The sequence below is a fragment of the Musca autumnalis genome, unplaced genomic scaffold (genome assembly GCF_047663935.1).
Source record: "Musca autumnalis isolate F117 unplaced genomic scaffold, ASM4766393v1 scaffold_4, whole genome shotgun sequence".
Lineage (NCBI taxonomy): Eukaryota > Metazoa > Arthropoda > Insecta > Diptera > Muscidae > Musca > Musca autumnalis.
Window position 1 is genome coordinate 87408702 of NW_027411977.1, and position 18205 is coordinate 87426906.

General features: G+C 32.9%; 3 protein-coding genes and 1 long non-coding RNA gene across 8 annotated transcripts; 3 read left to right on the top strand and 1 right to left on the bottom strand.

Moving 5' to 3' along the window:
* The first annotated feature begins 888 nt into the window (after positions 1-888).
* Atg18a (Autophagy-related 18a) lies at positions 889-5068 on the top strand. Of its 4 annotated transcripts, none has more exons than XM_073987093.1 (7): positions 889-1141; positions 1912-2003; positions 2068-2239; positions 2299-2885; positions 3950-4093; positions 4263-4390; positions 4483-5068. In XM_073987093.1, the coding sequence occupies exons 2-7, from the start codon at positions 1933-1935 to the stop codon at positions 4662-4664; spliced, it is 1284 nt and encodes a 427-aa protein (XP_073843194.1). In that variant the 5' UTR covers positions 889-1141; positions 1912-1932; the 3' UTR covers positions 4665-5068. The 4 variants fall into 4 exon arrangements, with proteins under 4 accessions (XP_073843194.1, XP_073843193.1, XP_073843195.1 ...); XM_073987092.1 differs by having other exon boundaries at positions 920-1141; positions 3935-4093; XM_073987094.1 differs by having other exon boundaries at positions 920-1141; positions 4498-5068.
* Positions 5069-7088: 2020 nt separating this feature from the next.
* sds22 (protein phosphatase 1 regulatory subunit sds22) lies at positions 7089-8405 on the bottom strand. The gene has a single exon (XM_073987095.1). It carries the CDS (start codon positions 8260-8262, stop codon positions 7273-7275), a length of 990 nt encoding a protein of 329 aa, XP_073843196.1. The 5' UTR covers positions 8263-8405; the 3' UTR covers positions 7089-7272.
* Positions 8406-9827: 1422 nt separating this feature from the next.
* On the top strand, positions 9828-10894 carry LOC141402323 (uncharacterized). Its single transcript, XR_012412592.1, has 4 exons — positions 9828-10074; positions 10197-10308; positions 10366-10643; positions 10710-10894. It is a non-coding gene; the product is annotated as an uncharacterized lncRNA (long non-coding RNA).
* A 1108-nt stretch (positions 10895-12002) lies between these two features.
* mbf1 (multiprotein bridging factor 1) lies at positions 12003-16747 on the top strand. 2 transcript variants are annotated; one of them, XR_012412159.1, is made up of 5 exons: positions 12102-12210; positions 12320-12473; positions 15382-15542; positions 15635-16101; positions 16160-16747. XR_012412159.1 is itself a non-coding variant. In XM_073979908.1 (4 exons), exons 2-4 carry the CDS (start codon positions 12350-12352, stop codon positions 15785-15787), a joined length of 438 nt encoding a protein of 145 aa, XP_073836009.1. In that variant the 5' UTR covers positions 12003-12210; positions 12320-12349; the 3' UTR covers positions 15788-16747. The 2 variants fall into 2 exon arrangements, 1 of the variants encoding a protein (XP_073836009.1); XM_073979908.1 differs by having other exon boundaries at positions 12003-12210; positions 15635-16747.
* The last annotated feature ends 1458 nt before the right edge of the window (positions 16748-18205 follow it).

Genomic DNA, 18205 nt, shown 5'->3' on the forward strand with positions numbered 1-18205 from the left:
TAGTGTAACCGTACTATAAGGGTACAATGGATTCTTCTTGCTTTTTGCGTTTATGCTTTTAATGGAGCAAATCAAGCAATAGGCTGATTGTGTTTCTTAACCGGATTTAACAAACCCACTGGGTTTCAAATGTCAATTCCTTTGCCTATACGTCAAATAAATCCGCATTAAGAATGTTAACCCTGCAAAAGGCTATAAAAGTAGGTTTATATAGAACCGGATTTAACAATTCTTTTGCGTATACGTCAATTAAATCCTCATTAAGAGTGTTAACCCTGCAAAAAGCTACAATATAAACATGGCCTAAGTGTAACCGGGGTATTACATCTATCGGCTACAAGGTCTATTTGATAACTTTGCAAATAAAAAGTACATACTTGCAATACTTCTCCAAATTGGTATAAATTTTGTGTTATCGAACAGACTAAAGGCCTACGTACATAAGCTACCTCGCCTGGTTGCCTTGCTTGCTTCTGATAAAAGAATAAAAAAGAAAAGGACAACCCAGTTCGAAATTTTCCTGGCCTCCTTTATTCTTTTATTTTTATTATGTCAAAAATGAAGCAGGAAAGCAAGGCAACAAGGCAAAGCAGCTTATGTACCCAGGCCTTTATTATTAATATACTCCATTAAATATCCTTCAAATTAATAACGTATTTGCCAAAAAAAAAAAAAAAAAATATTTTATGTGCAAGTGTAAATTTGGTTTTATACGGCGTTTATATTATAGTTTTTTGCAGGGTTAACCTTATTTATGAGGATTTATTTGAAGTATACATAATGGAAATGGCATTTGAAACCCAGACCCACTGGGTTAACCCGGTTATATGTAAACGGCCTATTAGGCTCATCTATAGATCCACCTGCCTATCCGTTTTCCGATTTATAGATCCATTTACCTATCAACTTTCCGATCTTTAGATCCCCCTGTGGTGTTAATAAAAACATTACGAGAGAGATACAAAACAATTTCAACTGCGCCTTTCGAAAAAAAAAAAACAAATTAAAATTACAAAATAATTCCATTAACAAAGGGCGAATATATTGAAAAATAACCATAGGGAAAAGGAAATAAACAGAGTTTAGATCTCCAGCAAATCGCCACACCAATCAATTGTTTTGTTTTTTCCTCTTTTTGTGGGTACGTATGGTGAATGACGGACATAAATATTCTTAAAATGTTTCGCTTATTATCAGTTTGTTATTTTTGTATTTCTGATGATTTTTAATAGTTGTTGTTATTTTTGCATATTTTCGTTGTCCAAAATGCAAATTTAAATTCGTTTTGCACAAAAAAACTCGTCTATGCATTTTAAGGTATATTAAAACGACTGGCAGAGAAACAATGTATTGTCGGAATGCAACACAAAGAATAATTGTCATTTTATGTATTTTTTGTAGTGGTGTGGTTGTGCAGACGGACAACTGAAACCTAGGACTTTTCACTGCTGGAAGTTAATTTCGTGCTTTTGTGTCTTTTATTCAAGTGTTTTTTGATTTATAAACATTGGCACAAAGAAGTGGTCATTTAATGCTTAGAAATGATAATTTAAACAACAAATACGTACAAATATGAATATTATTCACAAGAGTTAAATCTTGTTGTTTTTGGGAGATTTATCTATTGGGATAAATAGAATGATCGTAGAAATCTCTCATTGGCTAAAGTGGCCCACATTTTATGCCATACTGTTTGCAAATATATATGTATATTTCAGTGGCATATGTGTAATTTTTCTCATATATCCATGTCATGGAATGCATTTCTAAAACATTTAGTAAAAATATGACTGAAGCTAGTGCGAAAATTATGGGAAAATTTAGCACAGCTGGTTAGTGCGGGAAAATTATCCTGATCTATTTATTTTTTGTTCAATGAAAATTGTGAATTTAAAATTTGTATATCAACAGGTATTGCAATAATTGCTTTCAATGATGAGCCTACTTTTTCGACCAGACATGGATGCTGGTGAAGTATTTGTCAACTTTAATCAAAATATAACGTAAGTTCCTTAATTACACCAAAGTTTTGAGAAAATAATAATTCCGTCAATTTTTTTTTTTTAGTTCTTTAGCTGTCGGCACAAAGTCTGGTTATAGTCTCTATAGTCTAGGTTCTGTTGATAATACTCTAGATAAAATATACACTTGTCCAACAGAAGAAATCTTTCTAATTGAACGCCTTTTTGAAAGTTCGTTGGTGGCGATTGTCTCTCAAAAAGCTCCAAGGAAACTAAAGGTATGTAATCTCTTTTAAATATCACCAAAGTATAAATCATTATGAAGCTTTTATTGTAGGTCTGTCATTTTAAGAAACAAAGTGAAATATGTAACTATTCGTATTCAAATTCGATATTGGCTGTTAAACTTAATCGTGCTCGTTTAATTGTGTGTCTGGAAGAGAGTCTTTACATACACAATATTCAAGATATGAAAGTCGTACATACCATTCGTGATACTCCCTGTAATTCAACTGGTCTTTGTGCTCTAAGCTCATCATCGGATCATTGTTATCTGGCATATCCCGGCAGTTTAACATCCGGTGAAGTTCAAATATTTGATGCCATTAATTTACATGCTAAAACAATGATACCAGCACACGATAGTCCTTTGGCGGCATTGGCTTTTAGTCCATCGGGAACAGAAATTGCCACAGCAAGTGAACGAGGCACTGTTATTCGGGTCTTTTCATCATTAGATGGTACCAAATTGTTCGAATTGAGACGAGGCCTTAAACGTTGCGTTTCGATTGCTTCACTGTCATTTAGTACATGCGCTGAATATTTAGTTTCAAGCTCAAACACTGAAACAATACACATCTTTCGATTGGATCGCAGTTCAGCGGATAGTAATGATACAAAACAAGCTTCAGATGATTGGATGGGGTATGTAGATATTTTTTGATTATGTCAATTTTATTTAGTCAAATCTATGTGCATACATATGCTATATACATGTAGAGGTTCTGTTTTTGTCCATTCATAAATTAGTTTTAATTATTTAAAGTATTATACCCCAGAAAACTAATTGGTTATGGTTTTTAATCATTTTACAACATTATTGGATTCATTATTTTTAGAGCAATAGTATCAAGTCCGGTTTAAGGGTAATTTCTGGTTGTTTTTATAACAGTCCAGCTGCAATCGAAAGTTGTTCCCCAAGAAATGAGTTTTTGTAAAAAATCAATTTTACACATTGTAGATTATGTTTTGTACTGAAATTTTTACATTACGTATTAAATTCAGTACGAAATAGAATTGTTTACAAGAAATTCGGTGTTGGCAACATAATTTAACGATCTCTTAAACGATTCTGTTATAAACATGGATCGTAACTTTAGAAACCCATATCTCGTTAAATATTTATATTCCTCTTATAAAAGGAAATATAACTTTTAGTTTGATTAAATCAAAGTTATCGCTTAAAAAGTTAAAGTTTGTGTTCTAATCAATGGAAAGAATTCTGCACTTAACTTTTAATTATGTTTATTCTTTGTTTTTAAATTTCGACTGCCTTATTAATTTAATTGTGTGCGGTATAATACCGTGAGTGGGCGGCTCTTTCTTTCCTAGGCTTATCCATTTTTCACTTTGTTAATTTTGAAATATTTTTAATTTAATTAATATTTATTTTTATAATTTTCTTTTCTATTCTTTTCATATTTACCGTATTATGTACTGTGTTTCACTACTACTACTACTACTATCACCAATACTACAACAATATCTACCCACATCAATCAACGATATTTTTCCTAACATAATTGCTATTTACACATTTGATGTATTTCGTACTGTCTTCTTTGCACTTTTAACAATTGTCAACTATAACATATCCTGGTCATTGTAAATTCCTACCACTACTTGTCATATCCATGCACCATGCATACACAACACACAAAATTTAACTTCGCGTTTTCCACATTTCAAAAAAGTTACTCGTTTTTTAGATTTCTCAGCAAGACTGTCTCCAACTATTTGCCAACTCAAGTAACGGATGTCTTCAGTCAGGGTCGTGCATTTGCTTCTGTAACTTTACCCGAGGCGGGTATTAGGCGTATGTGTGCCATAACAAAAATACAAAAACAATTGAGGTACGTATTCAAGATAAAGGAAATAATTTTGTGTGTGTTTTTTTAAGAAATAGAATAAAGGGGTGAGTACATAAGCTGCCTTGCTTGATTGCCTTGCGAGGCGAGGCAGCTTATGTATGCAGGCCTTAAGTTTTCCCTTAAATCTTATTAAAACGGATTATATTTTTAGGCTATTGATTGCTTCTCAAGATGGTTATTTGTATGTATATTCCATTCCTTCGGTTGAAGGTGCTGAATGCCAGTTAATTAAAAAACATGATCTTCGACTCGATGATTGCTATGCCATTGACGTGCGTGGTATGTATACAATACAAATTATAATTTCATTTTTATTTTATTTTTGGTTTCTTATGTTTTTTATGTGTTTTTGTTTATTGTTCATTTACTAGTTTCACCATCTATAGGTGTTTCAGCGGCGGCAACTGCAGCAGCAGGTGGTGCTACTGCAGCAAATTCTTCACCAAGTTCATCGACTGGTGGTGCGTCTTCGAATAAAGAGGATGTTGCTGGAAAATCATCACCTTCATCAACAGCTAAAACTGATGGGGCGTCTAGTAATACATCAAATTAAATTTCAATATTTTTATTTAATTTTATTGGAAAATGAAATGAAGGAAAAAAAAACAAGAAATAGATTTTAATTATCCATCTCCTCCTTAAATATTCAATTATTTGAGCGATAAGAACAAAATGCAGCCACACTTCTTTTGTCCCTAAAAGATATTAAAAAATATTCGATTCATTTAATTTTGTTAACATTTGTGTTCTATTTTATACCATAATTTCGTTATTTGAATTCGTTTGTCAAAAGAATATGCCTTTATATTTTTTACTATAATATTTTTGATGAAATCGATCATGTGCTTTTTGGAAGAGCAAAAAAAACAGTTTTCATAATTTTCTTTGAGACTTTTATGTTATAAATAGGTTTCTTATATGCAATAAATAAATATCATATAAAGCTTGACATTTAAATTAGTATTTTTCTGATTATTTTCTTTTATTTATTAATCATCACAAATTTTCAAATACCGATTTCGTACACTTTACAGCATATCCGTAGAATATACTCACCCACCATTATTTACATAGACACACTACTCATAGTCAGTATTTAAAATTCCATATTATTTTTATCTCATCTCTGTCATTTATACTAATCATAATAAAAACATATTTTTTACAAAAATATACCTACCTCCATTACAATTAAGGGATCTTGGTAGGTATTAGGGTACAGAGAAGATTAAACTGTTGAGTAGGGAATTTCTCAAGGGTAAATCATGAGGATGCTGTGTGGGGAGTATGGCTGACTTCCGTAACGTCAGTTACTCTGTAAATGCTCGAAATTGTCTTTAGTACTGTATTTCATGGCGTCGTATTACTTAACAAATGTACATCTATGTACTTCAAAATGTCACAGTTTTAATGCAGGTAATACCCCGTTTATATATAACCGGATTTAACAAACCGACTGGGTTTTAAATGCCAATTCCTTTGCTTATATTTCAAACAAATCCTTATAAAGAAGGTTAACCCTGCAAAAAGCTCTAATATAAACAGCATATAAAAAGAAAAAATTATCATTTTTATTAAACTTGCCTAATGTAAATTGGAACTTATGTCATGTTCACACGAGCGTTTCAATTACGTTGTTCGCCTGTCGAACGACGTACACGAATTAACCCGTTTCCACGATACCATTCGTAATTAAAAGAAACATAAACAAAATTTCCTTTATTTTTGTTTCCTTGTTTTCACGAAAATTTGAACCGAAAACACATAAAATATACATTAAATGAATAGGAAAAGCCATGGTAGAACAAATATAAGGTAAAGTAAATACTACAACAAAAACAACTCGAACAACAACCACAAAGGAATTTGTTTTTGTAATGTTAGTGTCAACAGTATATGTAAACAAAATAAGGAAATGTCTATAAATTATTGGAGTTTAAAAAACTATTAGTTTTTCGCATTTGGTTGAATATTTTGGAAAACATGAATGAAAATTCCTTATATTTTCAATTTTTATGTTTCCACATCATTCCACTAAATGCATAAATTCTCGCAGAAAGTAGAATTCTTGCAGAAAAGTTTGGGGTCGCTGGAAATTCATAGAAAAAGGAGAAGCTGTTTCAGTGTTTTGTTTTAGAAATCAAAGAAGCACATGTTTATTAGGGCTTTATTTTTTTTAAATTTTAACAAAATACCTCACATATTAACAATTTACTGCGCGGCTTATCGTTCGAACTAGGAGGAGGTTACATATCATTGATATGAAGAAGTCTTTCTGGGAAATGGTTTTTTCCGAATGATATATTTTTGTCCCCAAAAATATATGTCCCTAATGTACATCGAAATAAAAATAAATGTATAAAATGTCATATGAAATTTGACACTAACGTTACAACCCAGTTCAGTCAGCTGTGTATTGCTGCTACCTTTTCTTATTCTACCATGACGAAAAGCAATAGACTTTCCTTCAAATGTATCTTCGTAACATTTCATTTGTAATTCAAATTATTCTATTTGAAATTCGAAATATTCCAATTGTAATTCGAATTAATCCATTTGAAATTCGAATTATTCCATTTGTAATTCGAATTATTTCATTTGTAATTCGAATTATTCCATTTTTAATTCGAATTATTTTTTTGAAATTACAAATAAAATCATTCGAATTACAAATAAAATAATTCGAATTACATATAGAATAATTCGAATTACAAATGGAATAATTCGAATTACAAATGGAATAATACGAATTACAAATGGAATTCTCGAATTACAAATGAAATGTTACGAATTACAAATAGAATTCTCGAATTACAATTAAAATAATTCGAACCCCTAGTTTCATGCACGAATACAAAGCAACTGACAATACGGAAGTCAGCCACACTGCCAAATAAAAGCATTTTATAAAGTAACAAGTTATAGAGGCTGGTAATGAAATTGTTCCAAAAAGCGCTATAAATATACACAGATATACTTTTTTTTAATACATGTATGTAGTTTTATTACTGGTAAATAGTTATGTGAAAACAACAAAATCACGAGAAATATAATTTAAGCCCTTTAAGAACTTATGACGTTTTGTTTGGATGATGAATAATACACTTTAATGTCAGACACAAAGAAAACCATGACGAAATGCTTTAAAAAATTATCGGCATTCATCGACATAAGGTAGCGTCTATTTTCTGCAACCATGGAGCAATATCCTTTAATTTTGGTCGATACATAACATCCTTAGCTACTGGGTTATGTTCCAAATATACAGTTTTCAGTGATTTATTCTCTTTGAGATTTTCCACATTTTTCCAGTCATCAATGGCGTTATCGTTTAACCATAGTTCTTCCAATTGCTGCAAACATGATATGTTGTCAATTGTCTTCAAACGATTCTTAGCCAAATCCAACGTATCCAACTGTGTATTAGCATCCAAATTTTCGATTTTCTCTATACCATTCTCGGAGAGATACAATTCAGATAAGTTGCTAAGTTTGTCCAAGTTTTCAATTTTTACAATGCGATTTGCTTGAAGACTTAAAATTTCCAAATTCGTTAATTTATCAAGATTTTCAATTTTGGCTATCTTGTTTTTTCCCAAAAATAATTGACGTAAATTAACGAGGGAATCAAGATTTTCAATGCGTTTTATTTTATTGTCTCCCAACTCCAGCATGGTTAGGTTTGTTAGCATTTCTATGTTTTCAATTTGTGTAATTTTGTTGGCAACCAAAAATAGCTTCTCCAGTTTGGTTAGCTTTTCCAGATTTTCAATTTTAGTCAAGCGATTAAAACTTATGTCCAAAATCTCAAGATTGACTAGTGCATCCAGATTCTCAATTTTCGTCAATTGATTGTCGTACAACTCTAATTCCACCAACGTTGTTAAAGTATGTAAGTTTTCAATCTTCTTAATTAAATTCCAACGTAAATACAATCGTTCAATGTTTTTCAATGGCTCCAAATGCTCTAGTTTATCAATGCGATGATGATTTAAATCCAATTCGTAGCATTCTGGATCATTTTGCACAATCTCCTCAATAGATGCTAGCTTTTCGCCGGGTATGACATTGGGATGAGCTGACGCTTTTTCGCAATTTGATGCAACGACCGACATCTCGGGAGTTTCATCTGAATTATCCGTATCTGCCATTATTGTCCGTTGAGTTTGTTAAAGTTGGTGGGTGAAAAAGTTAATAAAAGCAAAACAATTTAAATTGTAATGTGTGAATAATCAATTGTTAAATGATGATGTGCACAGTTGGAAAAAGTTAAATCAAAACATATGTAAACAAAGCTGTATGGTTACACATTGAATCTGCTTCCTCCACATGATATAAAGCTTGCTTATAGAAAGTTTACATTTACGAAATCTACTAGATTTTAACTCATTTCTTTCAGCGAAATTACAGTACTCATGATATACAACCCGGTTATTACTTATTAAAAAGTACCAAAAGTTCAAAAGTTGCAACTCTTTTCACGTAGCATAATAATGCTTCGTTTACATTTACGAAATCCACTCGATTTCAACTGTTAACTCCGTCAAATGAAAACTCATCTGAAATCCATTGAATTTCATTTGACCTATACGTAAAGGAATTGACAGTTGAAGTCGAGTGGATTTCGTAAATGTAAACCAAGCATACGTCCTGGGGCTCAATTCTAGTTCTATGAAAATTTGAAATGAAAACTTTAAAAGGAAATAAATGTCAAATGAAAAAATTATAATGAAAATACTTTTCATAGAACAAGAATCCAGCCCCTGGTCCGCACATAAGGTAAAAACTCAATCAAGGCCGTGTCAGAATCAATCGTGGCTTGCATTGCTTGATTCCCAAATGTCGAATTATAAAGGAATGCCAGGAAAGGAATGATTCTATCACGGCCTCAGTCAAGCAACAAAAGTCATTGTGTTTCTACCTTTATTCTTTACCAGAAATAAAGTGACGCAAGCAAGAAAAATCCGATGAGTTTTGACATTAATGCCAAGTTTACACTTGTGCTCCAAAATCCACTGGATTTCACGAAATCCTGAAATACACCACGGTGTTTACACTTATTTTTTGTTGATTTCAAACATATCACAATAATCAAGGTAGATGCATATGCGCAGCTGATCGAACATGAATTTTCAAAACAAGTTATTGTAAATTGTATTAGTCATAAAAAATATACGACAATATAGAACTTTACAACTTTATTTCGAAAATTATCGTAAAATTATCTATATATCGTATTAATTGTGTATGGTTCCAACAAATGGAAAAATAAAAACAGATTTTATCGTTGAAGCATCATAATAAATTTTGATCGATAACAGTTGTGTTCTTCTCCTGATTTCTGCCATACAATTTTGGTCTAGTAGAAACCAGCAGCAAGCATGATCATGATATGATTGGTGATACGTTGATTTTGACATTTATGTTGGAGTTTTTGCAATATCCGTCGTTTTTCCGTTCCCGGAATTTTTAATAAATTTTTGACAATTCGCTCTTTTTTCTAACATTACCATTAAAAAAGTACGGGAAAACAATGAAAAAGAGCATTTAAGAAAAGTAATTTAATATTTTATTCACATTGTTTACAAATTTTGATACTAAAATTTTTTGTTGCAGCAATAGTATAGTATAGTATTTTTTATTCGAGTCTTCTTCTTTTCGGTGGTACAGGTATACAACGTGAAATGATAACATTGATAATTCATAGAACTATTGTTGTCTTGTTCTAACTAACAATGAATGTACAATATGCTACAATGCGAAGTAGTAAAAAAGCAAAAAAGAAATGTAAACAAAGATAAAGAAAACGAGACTTGCTCGAGGTCTCTTAACAGTATCGAACAGAGCTATATCGTCTGTATAAAAAATAAATAAATAACAATAAACAAATTAAAAACTAAATAACAAACAGAGAGCTGTTCATAATGTGGAAAACAGCGTTAATGTATGTAGAGTACAAATTGGTAAGTAGATATTACATTATAAAACGAACGCTCTTAAAGTACTGAGCAGTAGTATATACAAACAATATTATTGTAGATTGTAAAATTGTATAACTAAATTATTGTTTTTTTTTTTATCACAGAAATTAAAAATTATCCTCTATGGGAACCAGGCAGTGCGGTGGTGAAAAAAGGTGGCATAATATAATCATCATTATCCAGCGGGTCCTCATTCAATATGCCTACTGATGATAGGTAAGGCGAATTATTCCATGAAGTGTCATATTCCAATTCATATATTGCGCTCATTAGGGAGTTCTCGTGCGCAGCCAGCGTTTCAATAAACTTTCTATGGTGGTGAAGAGCATACTTACAGAAAGGTATAACACCTGCAGAGTTATAAATGTAAGTATTGGAGTATCTTTTATGCTCATTTTCAAAGTTTTTATTGACGCATTTTCTTAAAACCTTTCTTTCGAGTATTTCCAATTCTTTGGCAACTATGGGAGAAATAGTAAACCAGATTGGAAAACCATATATAAGGATGGATCGTATGGCCACTTTATATAGCAACAGTTTGGTGTTCTGTGGTAAATATTTGCTATTTAGAATATATGAAAACTTCCCCAAAATTTTCTTTGCTTTTATTATGTTAGAGCGCGCGTGGACGTTGAACTTAAGCAGATTGTTAAAGTTGATGCCTAAGTATTTCATGGATGTTTTGAAGGGAATGTCTACTCCCTCCAGTTGCAAACTCAGCGTTTTGCTCTCTGGTACTACATACCTGGGGCATTTCCCAGATGCATTCCGAATACATATACCGACGGATTTGGCAGCATTAATTTGTTGCAGCAATTGACCATCTACCTTGTTTATTGTGATACGTGAAAAGTGTTGCAACTTTTGGTACTTTTTTAGGCAAACACAGGGTTGTATATCATGTGTACTGTGATTTCGATGTTGATTTCGCTGAAATCACGAAATGAGATGATTTCATTTTTGTATGGGAAATCATGATAAATTTTGCATGATTCCGCGCGAAATCACGAAACGCCTTCGAAATCACGAAACGATGCCGAATGTAAACCAGACATAAGAGTATTTTCCCTGAAATTTTGACATAAAAGTAAAAGAAAATGTCAAATACAAGCAAAATGACAGCCTGTTTCTGTATGTCAAAACGAAAATGTGAGCGAATGAAACATGACCAAACTTTAGTTTTCGAAATATTTTTGCCTTTATCTTTGCTTTTGCTTCAAACCAAAAAAACAAATTTTAAAAACACACATGAGTTTGGGCGTGTTTCATTCGCACACATGTTCGTTTCGACATGCAGAAACAGACAGTGAGAGTAGGTCCAGGTCCACACTAGCGTGAATTTCATTTAAAAATTTCATGAAATTAGGTGTTCTTAAATCGAACTCCCCACAACATCAATTTTATGATTTAACTCTACTATGGAAGTCGATCTCGAAAATTTCAGTGAAATTACTCTAGTGTGGCCCGGGACAAAAAATGCATAATTTCAAGAAACTAGTGTACACGGTTTCATGCTTTCAGCAATTTTGCTTTGTTGAAATATTCGTATGAAACAAACAGACCGTTTTATTTTACATTTTCTTTTACTTTCATGTCAAAATTTCAGTGAAATTACTGTAGTGTGGCCGGGACTAGTTAAGTCCCGGTTTCTTATAGTCCCCATGTAAGTTCCGGTCATTAAATTTAGCGTTTAGATCGAGTTCCCCACCCTAGCAATTTCATAAAATTACTTTAGTATGGAATTCGATCTGAGAACGCTTAATTTCATGAAGTTCTTTCAATGAAATCAGTCTAGTGTGGACCGGGACTATAGAATTGACATTTCAAACCCAGTGGGATTGTGGCATGGCACAATTACCCAGGTAGTGGCATCGTAATCAGCTGGTGTGACACCACTACCTGGTAGTTCTGCCATGGTTTGTGGGCACACGGGGTCATTACGTTACGTTTCTTAGTCAATCCACTAATTACAATAGTATATATTTATGTTGGCAACACTAGGTGACATCAATTATACTATTTTATACAACTGTGTGCAGTAAAAAATAACACATTGAACGTTTTGGATTCTTCTGGAAATAAGAAAATATTTAATATATACATTTTAAACTATAAATTGTAAGAATATATTTCTTAAGTTATTATCAATTAATAAGGCAGCAGTGAAGGACAACTTTCCAAGACTGATATATCTTTAGTAAATATATATATATTTTTTGTATTATAGTATTTGTAAGAGTACATAAGAGTAAGAGACATGTCGGATTGGGATACGGTAACTGTTATTAGAAAGAAGGCTCCTAAAGCTTCTGTTCTAAAATCTGAATCAGCCATTAACCAAGCTCGTCGACAGGGACAAGCTGTGGAGACTACACAAAAATGTAAGTAAAAAATAAAAGATATTTTTAATTTTATGCAAAATGTTTAGGTTATGTATACACATGCAATGGAATGGTGTATACCGGGCAGCGAATGCATTCATTGTATATCAAAATTAGGTTAATTTACCTGTGTGTGGGGTGACCTCTTTAATAATTGTTTTATTTAATTTCATCATAAAAGCACAATATTGAGGTATTTTTATTTACGCATTGAAAACATTTTTGTTGAACATAGTCACACTCACACACACTTAAATGTGGCTACCCAGCTAACAATTTTTTCCGATTTTTTTCCGAATTCGGAACGAAACTCTGCACAAGTATGCGATTCTGATGTCGAATTCGTTCAGAAATCGGAACAAAATTGTGTGAAGGTGCCCACGAATTCGGAGAGTTTTATCGGAAAAAAATCGGAAGGAATATTAGAGTTTCTTTCCGAATTCTGAACGAATTCGCAAAAAAACTCGAATGAAAAAAAGGGAAATTTTAAGGGAATTTTCGATTATCTGCACAATTTCGGAAAAAACTCGGAAGGAACATTCGAAAATCGGAAAATATTCGGAAGATTATCGGATGTTTGATCCGATATTCGGAAAAAAATCGGAAAATTATCGGATGTTTGATCCGATATTCGGTAAAAAATCGGAAGATTATCGGATGTTTGATCCGATATTCGGAATAAAATCGGAAGATTATCGGATGTTTGATCCGATGTTCGGAAAAAAATCGGAAGATTATAGGATGTTTGATCCGAAATTCGGAAAAAAATCGGAAGATTATCGGATATTTGATCCGATATTCGGAAAAAAATCGGAAGATTATCGGATATTTTATCCCATATATGGAAAAAAATCTGAATATTTTCGTAAGGTTTTATCCGAAAATCGGAAAAAAATCCGGTGATTTATATTTCGGAAAATGTTCGGATGTTTAATGCGAATTTTTTTATTCTTTATTTCATCATCTTCACAAGTTGGATTTAATAGTATTCATTGCTGCTGCCCGCTGATATTGTGTGTTTGCAAAATTATAAAACACAACTTTTCCTAATAAAGTTTCCATGTGTCATCACGATGTTGTTCTTTATTTGGCGTATCTAAAATAGAATTAACAATATTTGTTATTATAAACATCTTTTTACAAAATGTGTATGCAAACTTCCAATTGTAATTTGTTTTAAAACACACAATAATTTGTTCCGCTACGTCTTACTCACTTAACTGCTGCGAAATAACTAAAAAACAAGGTACAGCATGCAAACAAAGCAAAGAAATTTCCCTTGCCGCTGGCGTTGTTTGTATACAATTAACTCTCAACCAGAGTTCGGGATTTTTGCTCGCGAGAAAAATACACAGATCAAAAATTCTTTCAGATTATGTGCAGAGTACTCGGAAACTAATCAGTAAGAAAACAAATCAAAATTTCCCTTCCGAGATTGTGCAGAGCACTCGGAAAATAATCGGAAAGAAAACAAATCAAAATTTCCCTTCCGAGATTGTGCAGAGCACTCGGAAAATAATCGGAAAGAAAGGTTACGAAATCTCGGAAAAAAATCTGATATCAGAGCCATCGGCAAAAATTGTTGGCTGGGTATTTTATTAAGATAAGAATTTTGTTATTGTTTTGTAGTTTATTTTTAATGGCGTCTTGCCTATTTTAGAAATCACGCGTATTGTTTTCTTTTTTGCCGGTATAAATCTTATATGTACCACGTCCACTTTATAATTAGTTATGTTGAATAGGGATATGGATGGTCGATAGATATCCTTTCCCACCAAAAGTAGGATTTATGGCACATTCTCTTATTTTTTTTGGAAGAATCGTTACATATTTACAGTGCATATTGTTTCAAAAATGTCAAAAACACTTACATATTTGTACGAATAATTGGTCGAATAGAATATGATTTGTCTAGAGAAATTTCTCCATAACTGCATTTGCAGGTTAGATTAAAATAATAGGTAGGTATATTTGTCATTATTCTAAAAAAATTTTATGACCTTTTTCAGATGTCACACCATAGACTGTCCTATGTCGAATACGTTGGCTACTTCACTCGTAGGGTTAGTAGCCAATTATATTAATTATATTCATCTTGAATTACGCCACATGCGATCATAATCTCCTTTATCGGACAATTTGAGTAAAGGAAACTATTGCCGAACAAAATGTTATCTAAGTAGTGATCTTCTGCACATGTTATGGTAGACTCTCTGTACCCCCAATATATGAATATCAATAGCACAAATAACAAATTTTCAAAACAACAGAATACTCCTTCAATTTATGACGCCTCGAGACAGGAAGTCCAGCGGACAATACATCCAACTGACCTTCCACGGCCTTCAACCACTGCCTCAAAGTGTGAGCTTGGTCCAGAATGGAGGACACAGGGAGACTCTAGCAAAAGAAGACTTCCACAAAACAAACCGGTTAGTCGATCGCACTCAAACGTGTTCTCTACTGGCAAGAACTTGCAACGGAAGGTAATCCCGCACCCTATATCGGCTAAAAGGGCTATATCAACTGAGGAACTACATCATTCCTCGAAGAACTCATAAAGGAGACCGGAAGTCGAAGCGTTTACTTCTGCTCCAAAGCTTCGAAAATTGATAGAAAGGCCGTTATTATTACCCGAGACGCTCCTCATGGAGAAAGTGGATAGTGAATTTTTTGGCTATTATTTTTCTTTTTCGTCAGTATTAGTTAAAAAGTCAATAAATGAAGTAATTTTGGGGAGTGTATTAGTTGCCTTTTATGATTTCGGTGTTGGAATGATGGATTGTTGATTGTTAAGATGATTTGTTTGAATTGAAAACTTCCGGAGTCATCCTCATCCCTTGCGATTTATATATGATTGTATATATTGCTAACCATTTAATTTTGTTCCCTTTTTCTATATTTCCAGTCAATGCTGGCACCAACAAACAACATGTTACAACAAAGAACACTGCCAAATTGGATCGTGAAACGGAAGAGCTGAAGCACGAGAAAATTCCTTTGGATGTTGGCAAACTTATTATGCAAGGACGCCAGGCTAAAGGATTAAGTCAAAAGGATCTCGCTACTGTAAGTTTGCAATTCTTCACTCATTCCACGAATTTCAAATAATCTCGGACTAAATATAACATATTTTTTCTTTCTTGTGATGGTATTTATAGAAAATCTGTGAAAAACAACAAATTGTTACAGATTACGAGGCTGGACGTGGTATTCCCAATAATATGATCCTTGGCAAAATCGAGCGTGTGATTGGTATTAAATTGCGAGGAAAGGATCGCGGCCAACCTTTGGCGCCTCCCGGTAAGAAGTGAGAAACTGCTGCCACCGCTGCTTGTACAACTGGCGGCAGCGGCGGTAATAGTGGTGGGAATGGTGCTGCAGTTGCCAAATTAAAAAATAAATCGCATGATACTGCTACGCATAAGTCGTCACAACATCAGCAGCATCAGTTGGCAACAACAACAAGCACAACATCAAACAACAATTCATTTTCTCACAATACTACTACTTCTGCAAACAGCAGCAGCAAAAAGCGCAAATAATTTATCGGGAGGCCGTAGCTTTTAACACACAATAACAACAACATAAGTTCGATGATGGACTGTGAATGCAAAGCTTGAATACAGTAACAAAACTAATAAAACACCAAATTTATAGTTGCTCTTATTGAATTGTCTTTTCAGCATTGTCTTAGTTTGTTTGGTTTTTGAAAAGTGATTATCCCAGCATACGAATTCATCAATGTTAGGATAACAAACAAAATAACAAGATATGGAACATATAACATAGAATCTAGAATATGTTTATTCAATATATACCCCACTATATACTTCTCATATATTGAAGTTCACATTTATGCCATTTTATATTTGTATGAATCAGCAGTGCAGCAGAAATAGCAACATTTAAAACCTACCTTAATAATGAATGTAATTTACCATACAAATTATGTGTTTTGAAGTCAAATCACCATCATCGTCATTATGTACCAAAAAATAATACAAAAAAAAAAAAAAAAAAACTAAATATAAATGTACTTTAAGTAATTTCCATGGATGTGTGTTGTATTTGTATCAGCCCGCCAAGGAGATGTTTCTTCTACTATCGTTTAATATTTTTAATTAAATACATATAGAACTCAAAAATTGTGTCTTGTTTTCATTTTGGATTTAACTCAGTCACCACTTATATAAATACTTAGTAATTTTAGAAATGTAAGTTGATTTCATAATGAGTTTTATGTGTTCAAATATAAACTTAGCAATACAAAATATGCTGTGCAGATATTTTAATTCGGGTTGATTTCTTTGGGAATTTGATACTGCAATTCTTTCTAAAGAGGAAGGGAGTATGCCTTCGATATTCAAACAAAAAATATTTTTTATTTCAATTGCAAATTGACGTGTCGTAACGTCTAATTTGTATTACGTATGTATGTATTTGTAAAAAAGCAAAAATTTAAATTTTTAAAGAATTCTTTTGCTAACAAAAATTAATAGAATTATTAGGGGTCGATTATGGATAGCAACCGAACTCCAGTTGCGTTGCCCACAGCAAATTTATGGGTCTATCTTGTATTGCCACTAAACTTGAGTTGCGTTGTCAGTTGTCTGCGCGACTGAGACGAAATGTTGTACCATTAATGTCAACTCAACTGGGTGGTCGATAAACATGTTATCAATCAGTGTTTTTTCAAACTTGTGACCTCTATTCGCCAAAAAAAAAAAAACATTTTCAAAATAATTGCGCTTTGGATAACTCTTTTGTGTATTCTGCACAATATTTTAATATTTTGGCTGAGTTTTCGAGCAAATTTGGAAAACAACCCAAGATTGGAATATAACCTGCCCATTGAATCTTCGGATCGTCAAGTTTTATTTGCTGTCCCAAAAAATGATAAGTTCGGTGGAATTATTTTTTGATGATGAAGAAAATATACAGGACATTGCATCTATTAGAAGAAATTTGAGGGACAATTCGAATCCATTGGAATTGCCATCTGCACTGTAAGCTGATGATCATGTGGAAAGATCTGTATAATCAGTAAATTATCTCAGGTTTAAGGCGTATTTTGGATTGCCAAAGGATTCCGTAGTTTACGTTGTGGAAACGTTAAAGGATGACTTCAAAGAAAGTTACAGATCAACAGGAATACCCCCACTTTTAAAAGTGTGCGCAGCGTTGCGATTCTTGGAGGACGGAAGTTTCCAAAAGTCCCATTGCAATGATTTCAACAATTGCATGGCTCAATCTACTTTGTCGAGAGTATTGAAGGAAGTTGTCCACTTGATAGAGGACAAATTGTGCCAAAATTGGATCGTTTCTTAGTTGACAGAGGAGGAAACAAGTAAAAAAGTATCAGTCGGCTTTGTCGACAGAGGTATACCCGCATATACTGAAACAATTTTTTCCCAAAATACGTATGTATGTAGGGGGTTTTAAAAAAATTGAGCGTTTGAACCGACAAAAATGTTGATTAGGATTAAAGATCAAAAGTTTTGCGGAGGAGATACTAAAAGAAATGGATCGACATTGACCGTTATGGAAGTGGATCTCCAGCCACAACATATGGTGTCATAGGGGGTTTTTACGCTCTTCGGGCTGTTTGCTCAAGAAGTATGGACTTGCCCCTAAAAAAACTTTTAACATCGTAATTGAGGCAGCGAATGCAAGTTGCTTCAATAAAAGCCAAAGTTAATCGATATTTGGTCTTAAAGTGAACTTATCCG

Coding starts and splice junctions, on each gene's coding strand:
- Atg18a (XM_073987092.1), top strand. CDS start 1,933: ATGATGAGCCTACTTTTTCGACCAGACATGGATGCTGGTGAAGTATTT. Junction 2,886..3,934: donor GCTTCAGATGATTGGATGGG/GTATGTAGATAT, acceptor ATTTCAAAAAAG/TTACTCGTTTTTTAGATTTC. Junction 4,391..4,482: donor CTATGCCATTGACGTGCGTG/GTATGTATACAA, acceptor TTCATTTACTAG/TTTCACCATCTATAGGTGTT.
- sds22 (XM_073987095.1), bottom strand. CDS start 8,262: ATGGCAGATACGGATAATTCAGATGAAACTCCCGAGATGTCGGTCGTT.
- mbf1 (XM_073979908.1), top strand. CDS start 12,350: ATGTCGGATTGGGATACGGTAACTGTTATTAGAAAGAAGGCTCCTAAA. Junction 12,474..15,381: donor TGTGGAGACTACACAAAAAT/GTAAGTAAAAAA, acceptor CTATATTTCCAG/TCAATGCTGGCACCAACAAA. Junction 15,543..15,634: donor GTCAAAAGGATCTCGCTACT/GTAAGTTTGCAA, acceptor TGGTATTTATAG/AAAATCTGTGAAAAACAACA.